The sequence below is a fragment of the Protopterus annectens genome, chromosome 16.part0 (assembly GCF_019279795.1).
Source record: "Protopterus annectens isolate FY-2018-M chromosome 16.part0, PAN1.0, whole genome shotgun sequence".
Lineage (NCBI taxonomy): Eukaryota > Metazoa > Chordata > Ceratodontiformes > Protopteridae > Protopterus > Protopterus annectens.
In genome coordinates, this window is record NC_056750.1 from 255,895,655 (window position 1) to 255,910,520 (window position 14,866).

The 14,866-nt window shown below is 43.4% G+C and overlaps 1 protein-coding gene across 1 annotated transcript in view; it reads right to left on the reverse strand.

The window, feature by feature from the left end:
- Positions 1-14,866, reverse strand: part of PHF19 (PHD finger protein 19) — a 1,075,260-nt gene that overhangs the window by 144,991 nt on the left and 915,403 nt on the right. The window contains 1 exon segment of the mRNA XM_044058373.1: positions 7,944-8,031. Coding sequence (XP_043914308.1) covers positions 7,944-8,031 — 88 coding nt within the window.

Below are 14,866 nucleotides of genomic sequence, written 5' to 3' on the forward strand. Positions count from 1 at the left end.
TGTCTTGAGAGGGTACTAGACTGGACTTTATTTCGTTCACAGAATACCCTAGGCATCTTAGCACTGCTATAACATATTCCAGATGCTGTAGAAGGTCTTCCTTTTCTTGAGCCAGAATCAGGCAGTCGCCCAAGTAAGGATAGATTTGAATTCCTTTTAGCCTGAAGTAAGCTATCACTGGAGCCAGAACCTTTGTGAATACTCTGGGCGCAGTAGATAAGCCAAAGGGCAATGCAGAGAACTGATAATGAGAATTTCCAGCTCGAAAACGCAGATATTTCCTGCAACTTAGTCTTATAGGCACATGAAGGTAAGCTTCCTTGAGATCTAAAGTTACCATCCAGTGATCTTTGCCCAGCAGAGGTAAAAGCTGTTGTAACGTCAACATCTTGAACTTGGGAATGTCCAGATAAGTGTTGAGGATAGATAAATCCAAAATTGGTCTCCACGTGTTCCCCTTCTTTGGTACTAGGAACAGGCGAGAATAAAATCCTAGGCCCCTTTCTGATACAGGGACTGGCTGAATGGCTCCTATTTGGAGTAACAGAGAAATTTGCTTGTGAGCCTCTTTCCTTTGTGGAGGAGGAACGTCTGGCATGCCTTTGAAAGGGGCAAGGTATGGAAATAAAACCTGTAACCGTGGTGAATGATATCCAACACCCATCTGTCTTGAGTAATTAAATCCCAATTTTCTTTGAAAAGAGACAGTCTTCCTCCCAAAGGAGCTGCCAGACGAGAATCTACTGGCAGCTGAAAAGGCAGGTCATTGGGTCTGTTTACGAAAGGACTGACCCCTGCCCTCACCAGAAGTCTGAGCAGGTGAACTCCCTGTTCTAGGCCTAAAAGAACCTTGAGCTCTGCCCCTACCACGCCTAGACCTACCCCTAGACTGGGAATCATAAGCAGGATATGTCCATCCCTTAGTAGGCCAATTTCTACTAAACTTCGGTGGCTGCACCTGCAAAAATCTTTAACAGTTTGCATAGACTTAGCTTTGTCCTCCATTTTCTTTAAAACTGCTTCCACAGGCGAACCAAACAACACATCAGACTGTAAAGGAGCATCCAAAATCCGTGTCTTAACATGCTCAGCTAAATTCTGATCCCTCAACCAGGCATGCCTGCGAAGAACAGAACTAGTGGCAGCCACCCTCGAGGAGGCCTGTACAGCATCAAAACCACATTGCAAAGAATGCTTACCCACTTGTTCAGACACATGAACTAAATCCAGCAACTCTTTACACTCAATACCTTCCGCCAAAGCATCCACCTTAGATTTCAATTGTGAAAGGAGATAATTTTGATATTTTAGCACGTGAAACTGACAATTCAACGCCCTCATGGCTAAAGTGGAAGAAGTATACACTTTCTTTCCCCATCTATCCAAAGCCCTTGCCTCTTTATCAGTAGGAACAGGGTTTTTAACAACAGAGGCCTTAACACCTTTAGGTCCCTGAGAAACAGTTTCGGGTCTGCCCTAGGACTCTTAAAAGATACTTATGAGCTTCAGGCACCCTATAGTACCTATCAGGTTTAACAGGAGCAGGAGGCAAAGAATCAGGGTTCAGGGAAGCCTCTGCAAAAACATCTTCCACCACATTCAACACAGGAGGTATAGCTAAGGGCCTATGCTGAGGTAAAAACAAGAATTCCCTAAGCCTTTTCCTGGAATCAGAGTAATCTTGGCCTTCCCATTTAAAGTGCTCCCTCATGGAATGCAGAGTCTCTGAAAATGAGAAATCCTCAGGAGGAGAAGCTGTAGGAGTGGAATCATCCACATCAAAATCAGAATAAGGAGGATACTCCTGCAAGTCTTCCGCAGAAGACTCAGAAGCCTCTGAACACTGTTCAAAACTCTCAAACTCAGGTTCCACCCTAGGCCTCTTATCAGGAGGGGCATAGAACCTCTAATCAGAGTAATCAAATCTTCTGCCATTTTAAGCATATGTTTCTTAGGCACAGAACCTGAAGTGCTAGGAGAAGCCCCCACTGAAGCTAAACTTGGCCTACCTCTCAAAGAAGTCTTGGAAACAGAAGGAGAGGCTCTAACTACCTTGGGAAGAGAGGGAAGAACAGTTACCTGAGAAGCACCTCAGCCTGGCCTACCTCCTGAGAAGGCACATCCTGCAACAGTAAAGTCTCTGCCTGAGACTCCAAAGAAACTCCTGGCAAAACCTCTGGCTCCACTGAGCCTTCTAAAGAACCGACGTCCGGGACTGCCGGTTCATCAACCCTAGGCTTCGCTGTTTTGTCCTTGCGCTTTTTGGACGAAGCGGGCGCCGGAGCATCCGACGGCATTTTATAATTACAACGCTTCCCAAACACTAACCTGGCACAGTCTAACCGTCTCTTAATAGTGCGTTTGTTAAATCTAGCACAAGAGCGCATCCAACAACGCCGTGCTCAGGCCCTAAACAAGGTATACACAAGGTATGGTAATCCCTATGAGGTATCTGTTTCCCACAAGAAATACAGTTATTCACTTTTTCTGACATCCGGTTAAATACTGAGGCAAGAAGAAAACAAAATGTTCCCAACGGGTACTTAGCCAACTTTGATTCGGTCTGAAACTCCGACTTCAGAAAATTTCAGAACGCCAACCTGCACTCGCAAAACTGCTTCTGCATCGGACCATGCGGCAAAAAAGACTGAGGATATGACGTCGGTCATGCGCATTAGTACCCTGACGTACTGACGTCAGTCTAATGCGCCCTGACCGACGTCAGCCGTATACTTTGGTATTCGGGCTGACTGGACAGCGGACTACCCAATAGTTAGGACTGCAGCAATGTGGAATGAAGAACATCCGGGAAAAGCCGAAAGACACAAACAAAGCGGAGGTACTATTTCACAGCAAAAATATATAAACAAATAATATAGTACTTAAAAAAATAAGTACAACACAATAATTTTACACACAGCCCATTCTCCAAGTGCAACAATGCCCTCCAGGGTGTGTGTTAATATGCAATTAATGCCCTTCCAGGGGTATAGATGCCTGATGCAGCATTATACACATTAACACACACCCTGTTGGGCATTATTGCTTGCTTATTATGTGCGTGTGATGGCCGGTCCCTGGAAAAATGTCTTACATGAAACCGGGCTGTGGTGCAATAAAGTTTGAAGACCACTGGTTTAAATGATTACAATGCAAGAGGATGATTTAATGAGGAATTCAATATGGAGGGTATCTGACTTCATGGGGCGATTTAACTGAAAGCTTAGAAAGTTCATGTGCATTTGGGCTGCTGATACATTTTGACTTCAGTTTGGAAAAGAAGATGGAAAATGATCTTCCTACTTTCTTGACTTGGTACATGAAGACTTCTGAAAGGCAGGTAGCGAAGGTAACTGCTGTATCAGAATAGTATTAGACCTAAACAGGAGATTTTTCAAAAATGTATCTATAAAAATCATCTGCCTTAACTCTTAATGAAGAGAAGACGGACAGAGATAATGAATACTATGAAAAGAGAAATAGCAGATGTGCAGTAATGGTGGCATTTATGGGACATTTTGGTACATCAACATTCGACCACTGCTTTACTAGGTCAACCAGGGAAAAACAGGCTCTCCGAAGCTTGAGAAAGTAAAAACTGCATGAGAGTTTTTTGTGATAGAGAGAATACGTCCCTAATTATAACAGGAACAGAAAGCGTTTTCTTAGTGAAGCTATCTAAAGTCCTGAATCCCGGTAGCACACAGAGAAGCCAGATGCTTTGTACTCTGTTAGATGTTTACTGTACAGTGTAGGCAACAAAGGAATACGTTTTCCTAAGGAAAGTGCAAACTGCAGAGTTCTACTACAAAGACAGCTACGCTTCTTGGGGAATGACTGTCCTGAGTCCAGGTATTTTCAGGTTGAGCACATGGCTTTTGACTAAATCCAGAGGTAATGTAAACCACGCTTTCATAGTTATCTGACCCAGACATGCATTTAGGCATTTTTAGAGGGTCAGACTAGGGTTATCTGGCCAGGTCACACTGGCTCTCATCATAATGATGACTTCTCATAAAATGGGATCCTTAGATGAGGAATTCAAGAAAGATTAGAAATCATTTCCTGTATCAGTCAAATAACTAGGATCTCTTACGTTCTCAGGATTCTGAAGGTGGGGTGGAATTCTCCTTCTGGAATTTTTTGCTAACCAATCTATAATCATGACTAAGAGATACAGAGTTCACAGAAAACTGGAGAGTCAGTCATAAAATGGAGTGGTAACAGACTGGATCACTGCTTGTGTGGACATATAATATGGGGAAGAGGGGTAGCAAGCTTGCATCACTTTTGGTGGCATATGTAACTGACACTGCATTCATCATGCACTTAACGGACCGTCATTCACAAGGTTAGTACCTTCCACCAAATAGTGAAAACCTTCTCAAAATAAGTGGCTCGTTGGAGGATGAATTAGGAATGCAAATCCTATTCTGTAACTTTCCATTAAAATGAGGCATCCCAAGCACAAGCTAGTGACTAAAAAAATCTTTCACTTGTGGAAAAATATACCTGGAGAGAAATGTCCACAGGACCAGAGTTAGATGTCAGGCTAGAAATACGTGACCTGAGCCTTGAACCTATTACAACTAACTCCTCCCCAAAATGGGTCTCTATAACGAAAACCCCCCTCAAATGGTGACGAGAAGGAAAAAATACTTCTTCCACACCTAACTCATTTTTGCTCCCAAGTGCAGGGGCCAGAAAGGTTCCTCTCTACTAGCACAGATGTTGGTGAAATAACAGAGAAGGTAAAGACTTAATGGCAGATCTCTAATACAACTACAACTCACATGAAGGAAAAGCCAACTTGAGATTATGGCATGTTTAAGTCATGCAAAACTTTAGGCTTGGTTTTCTAATCTCTACTCTTACATCTGTCTGTTCTGTGCCAACTGTCCCTGGATGGGAGACTCTCTTGACTGTTCCTTTAAGCTTTGTCTTCCTCGGATGCCTCACCACATTCCATTTCTACAACATGGCAAGTAACCGGGAAGGCTTTAGCTTTAACTGGCGATGTCTGACACTGATAATAATGAAACATTGGTAAAAGCAGCAGTTAGGAACACTTTATGAAGATTTGAGACAAAGCTGATGATCATCCTGCTTCAAAATCTGACAGCCACAATGTCACCTAGTTGTCTTATGAGACTTGCATCTTATCTATTCTTTAGGTATCACTTAAGGTCAATTTTCTGCAGTAGAAGTCAAGAGGAGACTGGAGCAGTGAGAACTGCAGGAAATAACAGAGAGTTATGAACTTATACCCAACTAACCAGATGATTGTGGATTTTGCGAAAAAGATGGACATGGCTGTGGTGAATACGTATTTTAAGAAGAGGAAGGAGCATAGGGTGACGTACAAGAGTGGAGGAAGATGCACACAGGTGGATTATATGCTATGTAGGAGGGCCAGTCTGAAGGAGATTGGAGACTGTAAAGTGGTGGCAGGGGAAAGTGTAGTTAAGCAGCATAGAATGGTGGTCTGTAGGATGACGTTGGTGATCAAGAGGAAGAGGAGGAGTGCGAAAGCAGTGCCAAGGATTAAATGGTGGAAGTTAAAAAAGGGTGATTGTGAAGTGGAGTTTAGGGAAGAGTTAAGACAGGCACTGGGAGGCAGTGGAGAGCTACCGAATAGCTGGGTAACTACAGAAGAACTAGTAAGGGAGACTGCTAGAAAGGTGCTTGTTGTGACATCTGGACAGAGGAAGGAGGACAAGGAGACCTGATGGTGGAATGAGGAAGTACAGGAGAGTATACAGAGAAAGAGGCTGGCGAAGAAGAAGTGGGATTATCAAAGAGATGAAGAAAGTAGACACGAGTATAAGGAGATGAGGCGCATGACAGAGAGAAGTGGCGAAAGTTAAGGATAAGGTGTATGTAGAGTTGTATGAGAGATTGGACACTAAAGAGGGAGAAAAGGACCTGTACCGATTGGCTAGACAGAAGGACAGAGCTGGGAAAGATGTGCAGCAAGTAAGGGTGATAAAGAATAGTGAGGGAAACGTACTCACAAGGGAGGAGTGTGTGTTGAGTAGATGGAAAGAGTATTTTGAGAGGCTGATGAATGAAGAGAATGAGAGAGAGAGAAGGTTGGATGATGTGGGGATAGTGAATCAGGAAGTGAAACAGATTAGGAAGGAGGAAGTAAGGACAGCTATGAAGAGGATGAAGAATGGAAAGGCTGTTGGCCCAGATGACATCCCAATGGAAGCATGGAGGTGCCTAGGAGAAATGGCAGTGGAATTTTTAACTAGATTGTTTAATGAAATTTTGGAAAGTCAGAGGATGCCTGAGGAGTGGAGAAAAAGTGTTTTGGTACCTATCTTTAAGAATAAGGGTGATGTGCAGAGCTATAGTAACTACAGAGGGATAAAATTGATCAGTCACAGCTTGAAGTTATGGGAAAGAGTAGTGGAAGCTAGGTTAAGAAGGGAGGTGATGACAAGTGATCAGCAGTATGGTTTCATGCCAGGAAAGAGCACTACAGATGTGATGTTTGCTCCGACAGTGTTACTGGAGAAATACAGAGGTCAGAAGGAGTTGCATTGTGTCTTTGTAGACTTGGAGAAAGCATATGACAGGGTGCCTAGAGAAGAGTTGTGGTATTGTATGAGGAAGTCAGGAGTGGCAGAGAAGTATGTAAGAGTGGTACAGGATATATACGAGGGTAGTGTGACAGTGGTGAGGACTTCAGTGGGAGTGACACAGCCGTTTAAGGTGGAGGTGGAATTACATCAAGGATCAGCTCGGAGTCCTTTCTTATTTGCAGTGGTGATGGACAGCTTGACAAATGAGATCAGACAGGAGGCCTGTGGACTATGATGTTTGCAGATGACATTGTGATCTGTAGTGAGAGTAGGAATCAGGTTGAGGAGATTCTGGAGAGGTGGAGATATGCTCTAGAGAGCAGAGGAATGAAGGTCAGCAGGGCTAAGACAGAATATATATGTGTAAATGAGAGGGAGGGTAGAGGAATGGTGAGGATGCAGGGAGTAGAGTTGGTAAAGGTGGACGAGTTTAAGTACTTGGGATCAACAGTTCAGAGTAATGGTGAATATGGAAGAGAGGTGAAGAAGAGAGTACAGGCAGGGTGGAATGGGTGGAGAAGAGTGTCAGGAGTGATTTTTGTCAGACGGGTACCAGTAAGAGTGAAAGGGAAGGCCTACAAGACAGTAGCGAGACCAGCTATGTTATATGGGTTGGAGACAGTGGCATTGACAAAAAGGCAGGAGTCAGAGCTGGATGTGGCAGAGTTAAAGATGTTAAGATTTGCACTCGGTGCGACTAGGATGGATAGGATTAGAAATCAGTATATTAGAGGGTCAGCTTATGTTGGACAGTTTGGAGACAAAGCAAGAGAGACGAGATTGAGTTGGTTTGGACATGTGCTAAGGAGGGATGATGGGTATATTGGGAAAAAGATGCAAAGGATAGAGCTGCCAGGTAAGAGGAAAAGAGGAAGGCCTAAGATAAGGTTTATGGATGTGGTGAGAGAGGACATGCAGGCGGTTGGTGTGACAGAGCAAGATGCAGAGGATAGGAAGAAATGGAAAGAGATGATCCGCTGTGGGGACCCCTAATGGGAAAAGCCGAAAGATGATGATGATGATGACCTACTAACCAAGGTACAGGGATGCTGGCATGGTTCAAAGGTGCACAGCTCCATGAATATGGATATAAAGATTTATCTGAAGTACTGCAGAGAGTTAAAAAAGGAATGTAAACCCATATGTAAAATTAATGCAAGCACTTTCTGAACGCAAGACCGGAATGATTTAAAATGGCAATGAGATTTTACAGCAGACACGATGGTTATGTTTCAAACTGATGACATGATTACAAGCAAGAACTGATGGTTAGAAATTCTGGAAACAAAACGGAAAAAAATCATGACATTTTGCACTGTATTCTCTTACAACAGTAATCTATAAATGACTAACACTTGGAATGGCATCCTCCAGTAGAAACTTTGCTCTCTTTTTCCGTGTAGCTCGTTGCTTCTGTTGCTGGAACGCCTGTGGAAGTGAACTGATAAAAATGGGAAGGGGAAACAAGGAAAAATGTATTACTTTCAGACATTACTCACATAAAAGCATTTTATTTATGGATAAAAAAGCACAATAATCATTGGGCTGTTTTTATTACTTTGACTGTCACTAATTACGTAACCTTACAAAAAGGCCTCAAGAAATCAGGATAACTATGCAGTCAGAGATATATTAATGCATCATTTGTTAGTCTCACTACGAGTGTCCTCTTTTCTGGGGAGACCCCTTGGTGGCATTTCTACTACCAGGGGAAATTTGGCCAAGGCACTGGGGGAACTTCCCTACTCTATTTGATAGGTGCTGAGTGATCTTTTACATCCAGCTGAGCTACCACCAACGCAAGCAGATGGGACCTTCATTTAAAGTCTCAGCCAAAGGATGACACACTCAGTAGTAATGCTGCACTACAGTGTTAACAATGCAGTCCCTTGGAGGGGGAATAGAACCTACAGCCTTCTAGTCTTCCAACCATCAAAGGCAAGTGTACTACCTGTTGCTCCACTGACACTGTCTTATGACTGTTCTTGAACATTTATTTAACAACTGGAAGTCAGGGAATATTTTATAATGTTAACAGCAGTACAGCATGTGTACACCTTTGTCAAAGCTACGCTTTGCCCAACATGTTTAAACTTATGTCGCCCTTCCTCATCTGTGTCAGCACTACCCAAGAATGCAAGTTGAACATCATTCTAATTAAGTAATATGCAAGAACTATACAAATATTACTTCAGGATTTCTGGGCATTACGCTGTGTGTGACAAAATGTAAATGGAGTATAAATAATTATCTAGGAAGCATGTAAATCAGTGTTACATCTGGATCATTAGTGCGTGCTGTACACCTACAAAAACAACCCAAACACTAACTGCCACTGTACATTAGGACCTAGTCTGCTCAAAGTTACACAATTGTTTTTATTAAACAGCAGCGGTCACTAATAAAAAGGATTTTTGGCATCAAAAATCTTAGCTCCCAGGAGAGGTTAAAATCCTCGTCCCTGTACTCTGTGCTGTATAAGCTCCTGAGAGGAGATTTGTGCTGCACATATCTCTTTGGAATCCTAGTACCCTTGACCTGCTTTTTTCTAGAGAAGTCAAATAGTACAGCCAACACTAGAACAAGACATCTCAACTTGCATGAGGAAATAAATAAAACTATATGGATCACCAAGCACCTTCCCCATGCTCTGGATCAGGTTCCCTCTACATCTTAAGCAGTGTGATTTCCCTGTCATCCTTTAAACATAGCTTGGGTACCCTTGCGTATACTCCAGGAGCGACAGTGTTTACCCTCTTTGAAAGTGGTTGGTAGTGTCTGAGGGTGGCTACTGGGAAGGCACACAAGATTATTGACCAAATTGCACTGTATATGGTATGATGCTGTTTCAAAATGCTTTTTCCCCAAAGTGTCTGCCAACCATCAAGCCTCATTCTACTCAGTCTAGCCTATATAACCCTGTCCTGGTATCTTCCCAGTGAGGGTAAGTGTTGAATGGAGGAACCATCATCCATGCAGCCATGGAGGCAATTTGTGCTTTTGTAGGCATGTAGCCAATGAAAGCTTTTTTTTGCTGTGGTCCTATCCCTGCCTCCTGGTTGTGTACTCCAATCACAAAACAATGAACGCTACTGTCACCAGCTTCACCAGCCAGCAAACCCAGTTCTTGGATAATGACATTGGTGACAATTTGCTTGTACAGATGCAGGGAGCCAATAAGAAGTTACCATTTCTTGTTTCTCAGAATGGATGCCCTGACAGAAGTTATTCAGTCCCACACTTCTCTGCCAGGCTGTTTCATCCCATGAGCTATGAAAACTTAGATCATCTGGGTCATAACTGGGGCTTCTTCCTTCTTTGCCTCAGCAGTGCAAGTTTGTACAAGTTACTTCAGGAATCCTTTTCTCCCATGAGGTAACAGTGTCATGCTGCTCTACCGAAATTATTCACTAAAAGTGAATACAAAACCAGTAAACATGACACAGAGTGTTACACTACCCTAGCCTTTTCATTATGCATTACTTAAACAAAATGGAAGCTTGTAGGAGAGCTCACAACTACAGCCTATACAAAGGAAGCAGAAATTCAAAATATCACAGGAAAAAAACAGAAAACATACAGGATTCTCTGAGCAAACAAGGCTTTAACTTGATTATAAAACAAATGTTGGGTTTTAAGTCTGAACAAAAAGACAGGTGTGCCATTTCAAAAACCTAAGTCTCTGCATATTAACTTAGATCAATACAGATTTCAGACTGTAATTAAATGTGAAATCTGACTACATTTTTTTATCCTAGTAGTTGTCAAAAGAGCACAGTTGAGTACTGACCCTGTACAATGATTGCTGAAAGGGTCATCTGCAATAGATAGATTTTTTGGCACAACCCATCTGTGCCCTCCCTCACTATTACTTCTTGAAATCTTGAACTCCATGCTTGAGGTGTACATGCCCACTAAGGCTTGATACGACAGCCCAGTCAGTATAAGGTGTAAAATAAGGGTCCATGTGGTATTATGATACCCTGTTCTTGACCATCACTCAACTGGGAGTAAATAACACCTTCAAGAAAATGCATCACCAAATTAAGTTATTATATTATAATCTCAGAAATATACTTAACAGGTGGTCCTACTGTCAAAATGTACCAGGCAGGCTGTCCTAACAAGGAGGATGGAGGGTGAAACAAAGCTTCTAGTGCATTTCAGCCTACATGTGCCCCCCACAAATATAGGTTACATTTTACAATGAGTATCTTTCTACAATGGTTGTAACATGTAGGTTGGGCCCCAAGCATTTATACCCTTCAACACACTCCTGGGAAAACAGCAGGAGCATATACTACAGAAAATAATTCAAAGGGTAAAAATGGCTTGGCAAAGAGACCTATCAAATGATGGCTATGCTCCTGGACTAGAGATCCAAACTACAGTACTAAGTAAAGACATGCATTGATGACACTGTCTTACATGGACACCTTTCTGAAATGAGCATGGGAGGAAGCCACCACCTGCCAGAAGACCGTGCAGACAACAATCTTGATGAATAATGTCTGCTTGAAAACTGTAAAACACTCTCTCAGCAGTTAAATAATCTGGTCCATTTTCCTACAATGAAAAACACTGAGTTAGAACTATAACTAATGTTCTATACCGAAGTAAGGCCATGCACTCCCCACCCATTTTCAGCATCAGAAAAAAAGACAACTTGATTAATGGATTGGATAAAGATGGTTCAGACTACTTTAGGCAGAGGGTTACATGCTGTCCTAAGAAACAGTTGTTCATGTGGAAGATGAGGTAAGGATTTTTACTTTCAAGACCATGAGACTCAAAAATCTACCACTGAGAGGATTTTGGCTACTGGGAAGATTTTTTTCCCCAAGTGTAAAACTAAGTCCACAATACCAGTTGGACTAAAGAACAGATGTAATATGCCCATTAGAAACTCCATTCCAAGGGCAGAAAAGGATTCTCCAGCAGAGGCTGGTGAAGCAGAACCCCTTTCATAAGTGTTTAATCAGTCAGGGCTGGGCAACAGCTCTGTCCTCCACCAAATCCTGAAAAGTTGAAAGAGCAGAAATATCTGAAATAAAAAGATACCCAAGACAGAGATGAGACAAGAGTGGATACTCAGAGTGAGGTGGAATGGAACTCCCACTAGCCCACACAGAGATTCTCTTCTATTTGGCCTTACAGGGGATTCAGGTATAAGTTTTCATTAGTAGTCACCAAAATATCTGAGATTATATCCCCCAGGAAGATTTAACTGCTGCATTTGGACTGCAGCAGCAGCCATACTCTGAAGTACATACATAGGGTGTTAAAACACCTGGTGTTTGGAAAAGAATCATCACAAAACATGCCAAGATTCAATATCCCATCACTAATTAGCCATTAAGGGATGGACAGATAAGGCTTGGTCTTTCATGATTAAACTTTATCACCAGAAGTGAGAAGAAAGGGCGATTAAGAAGAAACATTTCCCCTTTCTAACAAAAATTCATCCATGGTCCACTCCTCTCGCACAGTTTGAGGGGATGGAACAGCTTCCTCAGCAAGGGAAAAGCAGATTAATGCCTGTGGTGTCACACCTTCAAACATTTGCTTGTGGACTACTTACTTTAAGCACAGGCTGCAAGAGAGGGCTGCTGCTGCTTTAACTCCGACTGCCTGCAAGGCATTTGGATTCCTGCCTGTGCAGCCTGTGATCCATATCCACACTCGACTACTTCACTGCATATGGGAAGAAGAGTGCCCACAACTGGTTATTCAGATACTGTATCCCCAGTCTGACTGTCCTGTCTCACTAGGAAGGGCTTAAACTTCAAGAGAGGTTCCAGACTCTACACGACCAGGAAAAACAGCTACAAGTTAAAAATGTTGCTATAGACATGTCTTTCAAGTGGAGTCCAGAGACACTAAGCAACAACAGACCTTGAGTTGCCTTCCCTAACCATCCACAGAGGCATCCAGTGTAGCAAACTGCACTAGTGAAGGAGGAAAATAGGAAGACCATCTCCAGGCTAGGGGTTCAGATACACCTAGCTAGGAGCTAGGAAGAGGCACTACGGGCTCAAAACAAGGAAGACATACAAGACCTAATGGTGACCTTATAGCCATGGTCAGTGAAGTGTCTGGTAAAAGACCTGCATATTAAAGTGTGATAAAAGATTGTGGAATCAATCACTGCCATCAGTCAGAGAATACATAACAGACACCAGGCCTGCATCTTCCTCTATAAAGCTATCTACAAGGCTTAGCCACAGAGTTCCTGGCCCTCAGTGGGGGGCCCTCTGCTAAATAAAAAAAGAAGTTATGTACTCACCATAACGCTCCATCTGAGTAGGTACTCCATTTGTCTGCAACCTGTGGGTATCGGATCCGAGCCGGCAGCTTCACAAGCTACAAGATCCGAGCTCCTAGCTCCTCCCCCTACCCATAATCCCCTGCCACTAACTGTATTACCTCAGATCGATTTTGCCCAATCTGTCATAACCTTGACAGAGGTATACTGAAGACCTAACCTCAAGACAGCAATATTTCAGGTGACCAGAAAAAGGGTTAGGGGGATGGCAGGGGGGGGGGGGGGGGACGGTTGCAGACAAATTAAGTACCTACTCAGATGGAACGTTATGGTGAGTACATAACTTCTTTATCTGAAGTAGTTACTTCATTTGCTCTGCAACCTGTGGGACAGAGTCCCCAGCTACCTAGACAATAAACCTGGGTGGCCTTATGGAAAGATATTCCGAAGCACCGCGGAGCCAAAAGAAGCCCTACTTCTCGACATCATATCCAGTTTATAATGAGAAATGAACGTATGAGAAGAGGACCAGGTGGCTGCTGAACATATGTCGTCCAAAGGAACCCTGGACCAGAAAGCTGCTGAGGTGGCGATGGACCGGGTAGAATGAGCATGTATTCCCATAGGAGCTGGTTTGCCTGAAGATACATACCCCTGAACTATACATTGACAAATCCAATTTGCTAGGGTCACTTTAGAAATGGCCCTTCCCCTGGCTGATTTCGCAAAGGACACAAACAACTGATCAGACTTGCGAAAATCTTTAGTTCTGTGCAAGTAAAAACGTAGTTGCCTGTGTACGTCCAGTCTGTGCAATACGTACTCTCCCTTATTCTGAAAATTTGGAAAGAACACGGGCAAATTGATTGATAGATTAATATTTGATTCCGAAGCCACCTTAGGTAAGAAAGACGGGTTAGTCCTGAGAGACGCTCCATCCCTGTGAAAAACGAGATAAGGGGGCTTCATACACAGTGCTTGGAGTTCCGAAACCCTTTTAGCAGAAATAATAGCTACCAAGAAAGCCGTTTTCCAGGACAAGAATTTTAAAGGAATCGAGGCTGCAGGCTCAAAGGGTGGACTCATCAGGGCTTGCAAGACTAGTGTCAAATCCCATGGGGGCACCACCGTTTTCACAGGAGGTTTCAAGAGAAAGATGCCTCGCAAGAAAGTTTTGCATAACTTTGTGGATGCCAATGATCCTAGTCCATCTCCCACATGAAAATGGGAAATGGCTGCTAACTGCACCTTAACCATAGAAGCACTTGCTCCCTGCCGAAAAATCAGCGACAGGAAGTCCAGGATTGTCGGAATAGGAACTGTAAAAGGATCCAGGCCCTTGTCTGTTGCCCAGATGGAGAAGCATTTCCACTTGCTATTATATATTTTCCTGGTAGCCGGCTTATGAGCCGCTACCAGAATGGCCTTCACTGGTGATGAGATACTGGGAGTCCTAGCCATCAGTGGAACTGGATCAACCAAGCCGCAAGCTTGAGGTTTACCAGGTTTGGGGTTTGACATCCTGCAGGATGTGAAATCAGGTCTGGAATGGGTTCCAGTATCCAAGTGGGAGTTAAACTGTGAGACCGCAGGTATGGGAACCAGATCTGGCGAGGCCAGAATGGGGCTATGAGGATAACTTTGCTCCCCAACCGAGAGGCTTTCTTTATGAACTTCGTCATAAGCGGAAGGGGAGGGTAAGCATAACGAAGACCGGGAGGCCAGTCATGAACAAGAGCGTCTCTGGGAGTCTCCCCCTCGGGGGGGGGGGGGGGGGAAGTATTGCGAAGTACACGCTGCATTTTGTGTTTAATGGAGAAGCAAAAAGATCGCAGCGAGGCCAACCCCACTTGCGGAAGATCTGCTTTGCAACTGATGAATTGAGAGACCACTCGTACAGAGTGAGAATTATCCAACTCAGTTTGTCCGCTAATATGTTGGACCGTCCCGGAATGTGCGTTGCTACTAGAAAGCAGTTGGTGGATATCGCCCATTCCCACACTCTCATAGC